Genomic DNA, 12,444 nt, shown 5'->3' on the forward strand with positions numbered 1-12,444 from the left:
CGTGTGTTGAGTAAAGCAAGACAGACACTAAAGGATAAATACTGTATAACTGCATTACTAAATATAAACCAATTTATAAAGATGAAATTAGGTTAGTAGTTATGTAGGACTAGGGAAGGCATGCTAAGGGGTGTGGAGTTTTGTTTTTTTTTTTGGAGTAATGAAATCATTCTAAAACTTTTTGTGATGATGAATGCACAACATTGTGATTATACTGAAAGCCATTGAGTATACATTTTAGATAATATAGTATGTGAATATATCTTAATAAAACTGCTAAATAAATAAATAATGTGTAAGAATAGCCAGAAATAGCAGCTGTGTACAGCAGGGGAAATGGAGAGACTGAGAGGTGAAGAATTCTCTTGTTTTTTATGTGTGTATATTATTATTGAAATAAGGAAAATGCTCCATTAATGACTGAAGTGATAAATGCACAACTATGTGATCATACCTAAATGCCATTGATTGTACACTTTGAATGAATTTTATGCTTTATTAATATGTATCAATAAAATTGATTTGCTAAAAAAAGATATTTCCTAGTTTTGCTTGTAATTTCCTCTTTAACCCATTGGTTGTTTAAGAGTGTGTTGTTTAATTTACACATATTTGTGAATTTGCCATTTCTGTTACTGATTTCTAGCTTCATTCCATTGTGGGCAGAGATGACACATTGTGTGTTTTCAATACTTTTTAATTTATTAAGACTTATTTTGTGACCTAAGATATATGGTCTATCCCGGAGAATGATCCATGGGCATTTTGGAAGAATGTGTACTCTGTTGTTTTTGGGGGAAGTGTTCTTTATAAGTCTGTTGGGTCTATTTGGTTTAGCATATGGTTCAGTATTTCCTTATTGTTTTTTCTACATATTCTTTCCATTATTGAAACTTAAGTATTAAAGTCTCCTACTATTAATGTTAAACCGTCCATGTCTTCCTTCAAATCTATAAGTTTTTGCTTCATATATCTTGGGGCTCTGCTGTTAGGTACATGTATATTTATAATTGTTACATCTTCTTGTTCTATTTACCCCTTTATCAGTCTATAATGACTGTCTTTGTCTCTTATAACAGTTTTTTACTAATATCTATGTTATCTGATATTAATATAGCTATCCCAGCTCTCTTTTTGTTACTACTTGATTTGTGCATATTTTTTTCCTTCCTTTCACTTTCAACCTATTATGTCTTTAATTTGTGTCTTTTATAGATAACATATAGTTGGATCATACTTTTTTTAATCCATTCTGCCAGTCTCTGCTTTTTAACATGAGAGTTTAATCCATTTGCATTTAAAGTCACTACTGAAAATGCAGGACTTTCTTCTGCTATCTTGCTATTTGTCTTTGTAAGTCTTAACACCTTTTTTGTCCCTCAGTCCTTCCATTAATATCTACTTTCATATATATTTGATTTTTTTCCTGTACCACATTCAGTCCCTTCTCTTTTCTTTCTGGATATGTTTTTTAATATACTTTCCTTGTGGTTACCGTGGATTTAAAATTTAACATCCTAAATATGTAACAGTCATATTTGATTTGATAACAACTTGGCTCATAGTATACACATATATTGTTCGCATACCCCTCCATCCTTCCAACTTTTTTTGTACTTGTTACAGATTATGTCTGTGTATGCTGTATGTCCAAAACTTTTTATTACTTTTTGTGAATTTGCATTTTAGCACCAGTAGGAAGTAAGAAGAGTTACATACCAAAAAATACAGTACAATAATAACTCGCATTTATGATTACCCAAATGGCTACCTTTACTGGAGGTGTTCCTGCCTTTCTCCCTCCCTCCCTCCCTTGTTTCTTTTGAATTGAAAAAATAAGAATATTTTTGAGCAGTTACCATGTGCCAGGCACTGTCCTGAATGATTTACAAGCATTTTCTCTAATTATGAGGTAGATATTATTATCATACCCATTTTATTGATGAGGAAACTGAGGCTTAAAGAAATTAACTTCCCCAAGGTCATACACCTACAAAGTGGTAAAGTCAGGAAAAGAATTCTCAAAGTGAATATAAAATAATCCTTTTATATTCTTTACTACTTACTGAACATACAGTTGCCCATTCATTTCTGTGTGAGAATATACTTAACTTTTTTTTTTTTAAAGAAATTCTTGGCCCTGTCCAGGACTCCTCTGTGGGTTCATTTTTTTCAAGGGCAAATTGATTGCATATTAGCATTTGTCATAGTCTTCATTTTTAGAAATGAGTATAATTTGTACCTCTACCTTAGATATTCTTTTAACCGTATGAGAACATGTGGATCTACATCTAAATGGCAGCAGAGAATATCTGCACTCTGGGTCCTTGTTGGAGTTTAATATGTGAGAAATCCACTACAAAGGAACTATTTATGGAAAACTATCATGTATTCCTCCATATGTACCTCAGACATACCCCCGGAGAATCTGGGGAGGGTGTATTTTTTAATACATTTTTTACTAGAAAAGTTGTGAGCTTAAAAACAGTCATGCATAACGAGCAGAATTCCCCTATATCACCCTTCCACCAATACCTTGCATCGTTGTGGAACATTATTTTCATAATGTTCATCAAAATATTACTAATAGCTATATTTTCATCAAAATATTACTAATAGCTGTAGTCCATAACTTACATTTGGTATATTTTTCCATCACACCTTCCTATATTAACACCATGTGTTAGTAATGCACATTTGTTACAGTTCATGAGAGAACACTCTCATGTTTCTCTTGTTAACCATAGCCCATCATCCACCACATGTTTCACTGTGTTATACAGTCCCATGCCTTGTACAGTCCATCCAAAGTGTGTACTCAGTGGCTCTCAGTTTCATCACAAGAGTTGTGTAGTCATTGCCTCCTAATTTTTTTAATGTTTTCCTTAGCCCAAGAGAAAAAAATCCCATACCCTCTATTATTGACCCTTATCATTGATATAGTACCGTCTTTGACATTGATGCAAGAATATTACAATAGTGCTGTTAACTAGAGTCATGAGTTACGTTATTGTACTTTTTCCATGCATCACTATATTCTCACCACCTTGTCATAGTGACATACATTTGTTCTAGTTCATAGAAGAACATTCTTTATTTGTACTGTTAACCACAATCCTCATCCACCACCAGGTTCACTGTTTTTCAGTCCCAAGATTATTCTCTAGCTTTCTTTCAATTGACATTTATGTCCCTAAACAATCCCTTTCAGCCACCATCCCATTCACAAACCAGTCACGTTAGTTATACTCGCCACAGTGTTACCACAAACTCTATCCCTTTCCACACTTTCACAATCAAGTTAATTAAAAATTCTACATACATTAAGTATCAGCACCCCTTCTCAGCCCTCAACATACCTTCTAGTAACCAGCACTCCAAGTTTTTAAAATGTGGAATGCATCACACATTTGCATGTCATCCTTGCACAGAGGCCATGCTAATCTTCTCTGTATCGTTCTGATTTTAGTATATGTGCTGCTGAAGCAAGAACTGGAGGTCTTTATTTCTTTATACTTCTTTGAACTTCTGTCTAGTGTCCTTTCCTTTCAGTCAGAAGGCCTCCCTTTAACATTGCTTGTAGGATAGGTCTACTGGTGATGAACTCTCTCATCTGTTGTTTATCTGGGAAGGTTTTCATCTCTCCCTCGTTTGTGAAAGACATTTTCACTGGATAGAAAACTCTTGGTTGGCAATTGTTTCCTTTCAGCACTTTTAAGTATTTCAACCCACTGCCTTCTTGCCACCATGGTTCCTGGTGAGAAATTGACATTTAATCTAATCAGAATTTCCTTATACACGATCCATTGCTTTTCTCTTGCAGCTTTCAAAATTAGACTGTTTGATCAGTATGTGACAGGGCTTCTTTTTCTTCAAGTTTATCCTGCTTGGTGTTCTCTGGGCTTAGCTGTTCATATTCATCTCTTTTGCTAAGTTTGGGAAGTACTCTGTCATAATTTCTTTGACTATTCCTTCTGCCCCTTTCTCTCTTTCCTCTCCTGGGATTCCCATAACACGTATTCTGGTCTGCTTAATGGTGTCCCAAAGGTCTCTTAGGCTATTTTCACTTTTTATAATTCTTTTTTCTTTCTGTTCCTCAGCCTGACCCATTTCAAATCTTGTCTTCACATGTCTTATTTTTAGGTGTCCTTTTTTCTGTTAGCTCTGATCTGCTGTTGAAACCCTTCTGGGAATTTTTCATTTCAGTTTTTGTGATCTTCAACTCCAGTAGTTCTATTTGATTCCTTTTTAAAATTTCTTTCTCTTTATTCAGATTCTCATATTGTTCACTCATTGTTTTCCTGATATCTTTTAGTTCTTTTTCTGTACTTTTCTTTCATCTCCTGGAACATATTAAGGACCATTTTTTAAAAGTCTTTGTCCTGTATATCTGCATTCTGGTTGTGTTAGTCAGCCAAAGGGGTACTGATACAAAATACCAGAAATCTGTTACCTTTTATAAAGGGTATTTATTTGGGGTAGAAGCTTACAGTTACCAGGCCATAGAGCATATGTTATTTCCCTCACCAAAGTCTGTTGCTACATGTTAGAGCAAGATGACTGCCGACATCTGCAAAGGTTAGGCTTCCTGGGTTCCTCTTTTCCCAGGGCTTCTCTCCAGGCTCAGCTGCTGTGCTCTCTCTCCACAAGGCCAGCTGTAGACTATCAGGCAGACGGCTCTGTCTCTTTCCAGGGCTTCTGCCGTGTCTAAGAAGCCATCTCTGTCCCTCTGTGTTCTTCTCCTGTGTGTTCACTTCCCAGGCTCCAGTATCGAAACTCCAGCCTACCTTCACTGCAGTAGGTTTCTCTGTGGGTCCCTACCACCAACGGAGCAGGGACTCATCGTCGTACTAACTGGCCCAATCAAAGCCTTACTCGTTATTTAATCAAGTAAAAGTAAAACCTCTGAATCCAATGTGATCTAATATACCTAGAGCAAAAGACCAGTTTACGAACATAATCCAGTATTTCTTTTTGGAATTCATCAATAATATCAAACTACTACACTGGTCTTCTTCTTTGGTGTTTCCTGGATTTTTGTCTTCTTCCTTTGGAAAGGCCATCATTTCCCGTTTCTTTGTCTTATAATCTTTTGCACACTGTGTGCTTTATTATTTTAAATGTTAACTCTGGGCTTTGCTCCCTGAGATGTCTGTTTCTTGTGTTTCCAGGCTGGTAACATGACGGTTTTCTTGAGTGTCAGCCCTCCTGGTGGAAAGGTCCACCCAAGGAGAATGCAAAGTGCACGGTCCTCCCTGTCTTTTCTGAGCCTGTGTCTTGTCCTGGGCCTGTGTTTGCTGGTGGCTTGGACGTTCCCCTGCTTACAGGAGTCTGAGTGCCCCCTTGACTTTCCAGGAGACAGATCTCCTCCATTCCTGGATGTCCCACTGCTGGGCTGAAAGCATGCCAGCCCTTGCCCCCCACCTTCTGCCTCAGTGGTTTCTTTCTGCTTTCATTGTGTCAGGTTGCTTTGCCTGAGGGCAGGTCATGGGAGGGGTACCCGCAGGAGAGGAGTATTCCAAGTCAGTTTTTGTTAGCTGGAACAAGGCCAGGGAAACACAAAGGGAGCAGTTGCTGGCTCCAAACTGTCCTGAGGAGAGGCTGAGGGAGGAGCCAGGATGGGTGCCAGGAGCTTCTTCCATGGCTCCCCAAAGCCGTGCTATCTTGACCTGCCCAGCAAGTGCGGCCCTCCCCCTGTCCTCTGCAGCTCTGAGGACGGGTGACATCTCTAAGTCTCTTCTGCTGCCTTTGTCCAGGGCGGATTAGAACAAAGGCTGCCCTCAGAGCCGGCCGACTGTGATCTGAAGTAGCTAATTAAAAGCCATGGTCAGCTATTGGCCCCTGTCCAACCCAGATCTTCAGGAGGTGGATTTTTATATCCTTTCTAGCACCAGCAAGCTACGCCTGGGGCTGCATCCCACTGCTGCCTGCCGTGAGGGTGAGGGGATAGGCTCCGGTAACAGCCACTGGCGAGAGCAGTGCACTGATATTAACTATAATTCACCATCCTCTTTCTCCCAGTCTTCCCTGGATGCTGTACATTGACCTTCTGGACTCTGGAGTTCTGAAATAATTGTACAGCCAGGCCCTGCCTGCTTAATAGTTTTTCTAGTGGAGGAACTAATTCCCTCCCTGCCATCTTCCTACCATCCCCCTCTCAAGAGGACTTTTTGTAAAATTGTTTTTAGCTTGGACACCAGCCTGCTATTTCATTGTCTTCTTCATTTAACTTGGGGCTTGATGCTTCCCCAGGGTTTGGGGACAGAACACCCTGAGTCTGCTGGGCCCAGTCGTTTGCTTGGGGACAGGGTGTGTGTGGCAGAAGGAGCAAGACTTAAAATTCTTTCTGAAGAATTCCTTTATCGCCTTGGCATGAGGAAGGCTTTCCAACTATCACTCAAAATTCAGAAGCTAAGAAAGAACACACCTTGAAATCTGAAAACATAAAACATGGAAACTTCTATGTGCTTAAGTCAAAAGAGCATAAGCAAATCAAAAACCAAGGGGCAAAGTGGGAAGAAAAAAAAAAGATGTGGTTCTTATCACAGAGAAAGGCCAGTTTCCTTCATAGTGACACAGCTCCTGCAAACCAGTAACAAAAAGGCCAGCGACTCTAGAAAAATGGGCCAAGAGTACAGACGAGCGAGGAAATATGAACGGCTCTTAAATATAAGAGAAGATTCTGAAACTTAAAATAAAAGAAATGCAAATTAATATTAGCCTGATGTATAATTTTTCACTTAATGAATTTGATAAAGCCCCGAAAGTTTGATGCTCTTTGTGGAAGCAGCTACAGGGAAGCCGTAATTTTGATACAGGCAGTGGCAGGTGTGTGTGTGAATTGGTGCAGCCCGAGGGCAGGCGCTTGGGCAGTTTCTGTCGTAATTGCAAATGCATCGCCCCATCGAGCCAGGTCTCTTCTGCTGCCCCTCCAGGCCCGCCTTCCACCATCTCCACCCTTCCGGGAGCCTGTCCTGTATGGACAGCACCACCAGCTTCTTTCCCTGGGGCTTCTCGTGGGGTTTGGCCAATGGGGCTCCCCAAGTAGGAGAGGGGAGGGAGGACAGTGAAGCTATTTATTGGGGCTGGTTGTGTAGTTCAGGTTACCGTGACACGCCCTCCCGCAGCAGTCTTCCAGATTCCAGTATCAGCTCCTCCCCTGTCCCCTTCAAGTCCCCATCCTTGTCAGCTCAAGGTACTGCATAGTCCCTTGTGGTTTTTCCTCCCACCTCACACATTTGTAGATAGCCCCTCAATTAAAGCCTTCCTCAAAATGTCCAGACTTAGTGTACTGTTTCCTGCTGGGACCCTGACCAAGACACCCTTTTCCTAGCAATCCTACTTCTGGAAAGTTTTCCTACACTTCTGCTTGCACATGTGCAAAAAGATGCATGTCAAGCATATTCATTGCAGAAAAGATGGGAAACAACTCAAATGCCCACCAGTTGGATGCTAGTTAAATACATGGTGTATCCACAAAATACCATGCAACTATATTTTAAAAAACAAGGAAATTCCTTCCGGTGCCGCTGTGGGAAGATCTCCCCAATGTGTTTTTAAGTACTAAAAGTAGAGGTAGAACAGGACCTGGTATTTGCTATTTTTTAAAAGATTTGTTTATTTACTTAATTTTTTAAAAATGTATTCCCCCCTCCCCCAGATGGTTCTCTCATCTGTCTGCTCTTTGTTTGCTCACCTTCTCCAGGAGGCACTGAGAATTGAACCTGGGACCTCCCACATGGGAGGTGAGGTCCCAAAGGCCTGAGCCACATCTGCTCCCTGCGGGCTGCAGCATCTGCTGGTTTGTGGCATCTGCTCATTTAGGCATCTACTTGTTGCGGTGGGATGCAGTGTCTAGCTCTTCGCGGCAGGACGAAGCATCTAGCTCCTTACGGTAGGTGCGGGTATCTGCTCATCTTCTTTAGGAGGCACCAGGACTCAAACCTGGGACCTCCTATGTGGTAGGCGGGCACCCAACTGGTTGAGCCACATTCGCCTGTATATTTTTTTTTTTTTGCAAAAGGGGGAGGGATAAGAATATATAGTTCTGCTTGTTTATGCTTAAAGGAGTTCTGAAGGATTCGTGAAAAACTAAGAAAAGTAATTTTCTAAAGGGAATGAGATTTTCCACTCTGCTTTTTTGGTATGTTTATAATTTTTGAACCAAGAAAAGAAATTACCTTCTTAAAAAGTTGAACTTAAGAATTTCTCCCTAAAGAAGGATTGGTCCAAGAAGCCAAGACAAGCTGCCCTTAGCACAGGCATAGAGGGTGGGCTGGGGGAAGGCAGAGGAACCAGAAGCCAGGAATTGCTGTCTTTCCTGCTGGACTCCCACCTGGTCTTTGCCTGCTCTTATCTTTGCAATTTGGTTAAATACTTGAGAATTGTAATCATTTCATGTTGGTTTCCTTTCAGATGTGGAAGTAAAGCAATGACTTAAAAAATAACAAAGATGCTTTTAAGCCAGGAGGCCTCCTCCATCAGACCACTTCATTTGTATCCCTGGGGTAAGCGCTACTTTTTAAAATCATAGCTCTGGTGGGAGACCCTTCTCATCATCATCATCACAGAGAGCCCTTCTGAGGGGAGCAGCCAGCCGATTTCCCAAGAGTTAGGTGGAAAAGAGAAAGGAAGCCTGTGCCGATGGCTGGGTTCCACCTGGGTTGCCGCCCTATTGTGAATCTAAGGAAAACAAAGAATGATGATGAGTAATATGCTTCTATGTAATCTGAAGAATAATTTCTCTTGAAAACCTCATTGTAATCCAGGGTGGGGTTGGTCAGTCTACTCCTATATTTGGAAAAGGCCAAACCCTTAACCTGCCACATCCCACCAAACCGAAAAGCCAGTCCTGAGCGTTGGTTTCAGCCCTTCGTTCACTGTCATTTGAGTGCCTTTTCCCTACCTCTCTTCGGATTCCATTCCAGTGTGTCACTGCATCATCCTTCCCAGGGTTCAGGAGTAGGGGACCCACGTGTGTATTGCAAGGGTGGTCTCTGCCTACTAAGTGCTAATACTTCCCCCACCAGTCATAGTGACAGGCAGAAAACAGTGCCCCATAGGCCTGCACCCCAAGGAGGTGAGAACCACCAAATCCCATCACCAGCCCCCCTTTCTTCTTCTCCAGGGCCCTTGATAAAGGCCTTTGTCTCTGAAGTTTACCGTTAATGCAACATGCTTATTCGTACTGGGAGGATTGTTGCAGGTGGACGCAGGCTTCTCCAGGCAGTCCCTCAACCAGTCTAACCTCTGTTGTTAGGATTGGGTCCACTGAGTACACAACCCTTGGGCCATGTGCTGTGGGACCCTGTTGGCCAGTTTTTTAAGGGCAAGACCTTCTCATCTGATATTTATAACTGTGTATAAAAGGATCCCAGGCTCAGAGCAGGAGTTAGAGGTTGAGTCCAGAGAAAATACCGTTTTGCTTTTCTAACCTGTTTTTCTTCCTCCTAGTGTATATCAGCCTTCTGTTTGGTACTTCACATGCTTTGACTGGTAAGAGATTTTCTTTATTTGACTAAATTTTGTATAAGGGGCAAAGTGGCGGGGCAACCATTCAGAAGACTAAAATATGGGAAATTTAATTTCTGATCCCAGATCTGTTGCCTGTCATATTGGAATCCTTTTTCTCAAATGCTTTGTCTGTGAAAAGAAGTAAAATTGGCCAACTCTGCTTTCTACATGTGTCAAAACACACAAAAAAATAGCACTATGGATTAATTTAAAATCCCTTAAAAGAATCTTCAGCTCTTAATATTCTACTAATAGAAGAGTGAGGAGAGAGACTATGCCAAACAAAAAAAGGATTCAGGATTCACTTCTGTTTAATTTGCTTTCTGCCACCTATTGCTGCCAGATAAGACAGGGAAAAAAAAATTTTTTTAATTAAACTTCTTGCCTAGGTATATACATCTGTCCATAAAACTTCATTAGCTGCCTGGTCTTGTGCTAGGCATTGGAGAATGAAGAGTTGGCAACCAAGAAGCAAAGGCCAGGTCTTAACCCAGGAAACTTAGATGCTCTTGAAAAACCTTCCACTGGTAACGCAACACTATGGCAGCATTGAATTATGTATTTGAATGTGATTAAAAGGGGAAATAAGAAGAAAATACAAAAACCACTTAAGTGTCTAAGGTAGAATTTGACAAATGTGCCTTTGGAGACTGGTCTGCCCCTGCCACTGCCCAGCTGTAGAACTTGACTTCTCAATTTCATGGTAGGTCTACTGCTCGGCATTGTGGGGATAAAATTCCCAGGAAGTGCCCGTGTGGGCACACATTGCAGGCCCCCTCCCCTGTGATGGGGCAATAAGTACTGTGGGGAATTCAGAAGAGGGGAAGCTTGCTTTGGGCTGAGCTGCATCAGGAGGACTTCTTGGAGGAGTTAGGAGTTGAGCTGAGAGAATTGGGGTGCAGGGGTGCCCGGGATCACCTGGGTTGTTTTGGTGCATTGCTCCACTGATAAAGATAATTGGGTGAGTTCCATTGTCCAAATTATTTACATCCAGCTGAGTTCCTGCTTCCTAAACTTGCCTCCCCAGATAATGTGTTCCTCATTAAAGTATTATATTAGCTTATTTCCCATGTCTGGTAAAACCGTTTTCTTCCCATTTCCAAGACCCCCCCAGGGTCCTGGGAAAGGGTCTCTGCTGGAGGCATAGGCTCCCGATCCAGGGCACAGATTGAACAGTGACCAAAAAACAACCCTTGATTTCAAACTTCAGTGTTCCCCCCCTTTTTGGTTTTTCAGATGAACCTTGCATTTTAAAGATGACCCTACAAAATTTCCGGCCAGTCCTATCATGGGAGTTAAAAAACCATTCCATTGTACCAACTCACTATACATTATGGTACACAATCATGAGGTTGGTTTGACATTTCATTTTTTCTCTTACTGAACCTATCACCTTTTCTATTAAGTGTGGGGTGGGGGATGCGGCAACCTTCCTTGCGATACACTAAATATTTTTCCTCTTTCCGTCCCTCCTCCTCTTCCTCGCTTTCTTTTTTCTTCTTTTTTTTTTATTCAGAGACTTAGAAGAGGCCAAAGACAAAATGCCCATCCTTTTTTGTTTGTTTGTTTTTTGATTCTCGGTTTTATTCCACTTCTTTATTGATACAGCTGTGCACCAATTGCACATGGTTTTATTTGCCATAATTTGAAAGGACTTTTTGAAGTACAGAAAGGCAATTCTCCCCTCCTTGATTTTTCACTTTGAGCATTCTGACAATTCTTGAAGATAATGATCTTTTCCAGAGGAATTTAAGCTCAATGTATCATTGTTTTTTTATTGTTGTTTTTAATGTGCCACGTTTTGCTTCCACATTCATTTGTTGACTGTCACTTGAGTTGTTTCCAGCTTTTGACTGTTATGACTAATGCTGCTACAAACATGGGTGTCCAGGTATCTGTTTGCAACCCTGTTGTCACTTAATTCAGGTATATAAAATACCTGGAAGTGTAATTGTTGGGTCATACGGTAATTCTGTATTTAATTTGATGATTGGTTTTTTATTTGCAAACAGGCACTACTCTTTCCTCCTCCTTCCACTCACCCCTTCTTGGGTAACCTCTAATCTGCTTTCTATCCCTGCGAATTTGCTATTTCTGGTCACCGCTTATAAGTGATAGCGTACAATTTTTGCTCTTATGTTTCTTAATTGTTTCAATGAGCAAAATGTTTTCAAGGTTTTTGCCTGTGGCAGCACATCTCAGAACTTCCTTTTTCCTATGGCCCAATAGTATTCCATTGTGTATATATACCATATTTTACCTGCTCGTTTGTTGATGGACCCTTGGGTTGCTTCCAGCGTTTGGCTTTTGTGAACAATGTTGCTTTGAACATTGGTATGAGTATCTGTTTGCAATCCTGTTGTCACTCTCTTTGGGTATGTATCTCAAAGTGGGATCGCTGGGTCATGTAATTGTGTGTTTAATTTTTTAAGGGACTGCTCTTTTGCTTGCCACAGTGGCTGCACCATTTTACTTTCCCACCAGCAATGAATGAGGGTTCCAATTTCTCCATGTCCTCTCCAACTCTTATTATTTTCTGTTCTCTTTTTTTTTTTTTTAATAAAAGGCATCTTTGTAGGGGTGAAATAGTATCTCATTGTTTTAGTTTGCATTTCCCTCATGACTAATGCTATCAAGCATCTTTTCATGTACTTGTTAGCCATTTGTATATCTTCATTGGAGACATGTCTCTTCATGTCCTTTGCCCATTTTTTAATTGGGTTGTCTGTGTTTTGTACCGTGTGTTGTACTGTTGTAAAAGTTCTCTAAATATTCTGAATACCATGCCCCTATCTGATACATGTTTTCCAAATGTTTTCTCCCATTCTATAGGTTGTCTTGTCTCTTTCTTGATCATTTTCTTTGACTTGGGCTGGGTTCAAAATCTGGCTTGATCACTACCCAGCTGTGACCTTGAGCACAGAGCTCAGC

General features: G+C 40.8%; 1 protein-coding gene and 1 non-coding gene across 3 annotated transcripts in view; one reads left to right on the forward strand and one right to left on the reverse strand.

The window, feature by feature from the left end:
• Nucleotides 1–3,386: 3,386 nt before the first annotated feature.
• Nucleotides 3,387–3,489, reverse strand: LOC111759436 (U6 spliceosomal RNA). The gene has a single exon (XR_002793421.1). It is a non-coding gene; the product is annotated as a U6 spliceosomal RNA (small nuclear RNA).
• Nucleotides 3,490–7,765: 4,276 nt separating this feature from the next.
• The window catches only part of IFNAR2 (interferon alpha and beta receptor subunit 2), a 52,989-nt gene continuing 48,310 nt past the window's right edge, over nucleotides 7,766–12,444 (forward strand). For both annotated transcript variants that reach the window (XM_058296177.2, XM_058296176.2), the window contains exons 1-4: nucleotides 7,766–7,894; nucleotides 8,416–8,507; nucleotides 9,454–9,495; nucleotides 10,750–10,864. In XM_058296177.2, coding sequence (XP_058152160.1) covers nucleotides 8,453–8,507; nucleotides 9,454–9,495; nucleotides 10,750–10,864 — 212 coding nt within the window. In that variant the 5' untranslated portion in view covers nucleotides 7,766–7,894; nucleotides 8,416–8,452. The remainder of the gene's footprint in view (nucleotides 7,895–8,415; nucleotides 8,508–9,453; nucleotides 9,496–10,749; nucleotides 10,865–12,444) is intronic.

Source organism: Dasypus novemcinctus, chromosome 4, assembly GCF_030445035.2.
Source record: "Dasypus novemcinctus isolate mDasNov1 chromosome 4, mDasNov1.1.hap2, whole genome shotgun sequence".
NCBI lineage: Eukaryota > Metazoa > Chordata > Mammalia > Cingulata > Dasypodidae > Dasypus > Dasypus novemcinctus.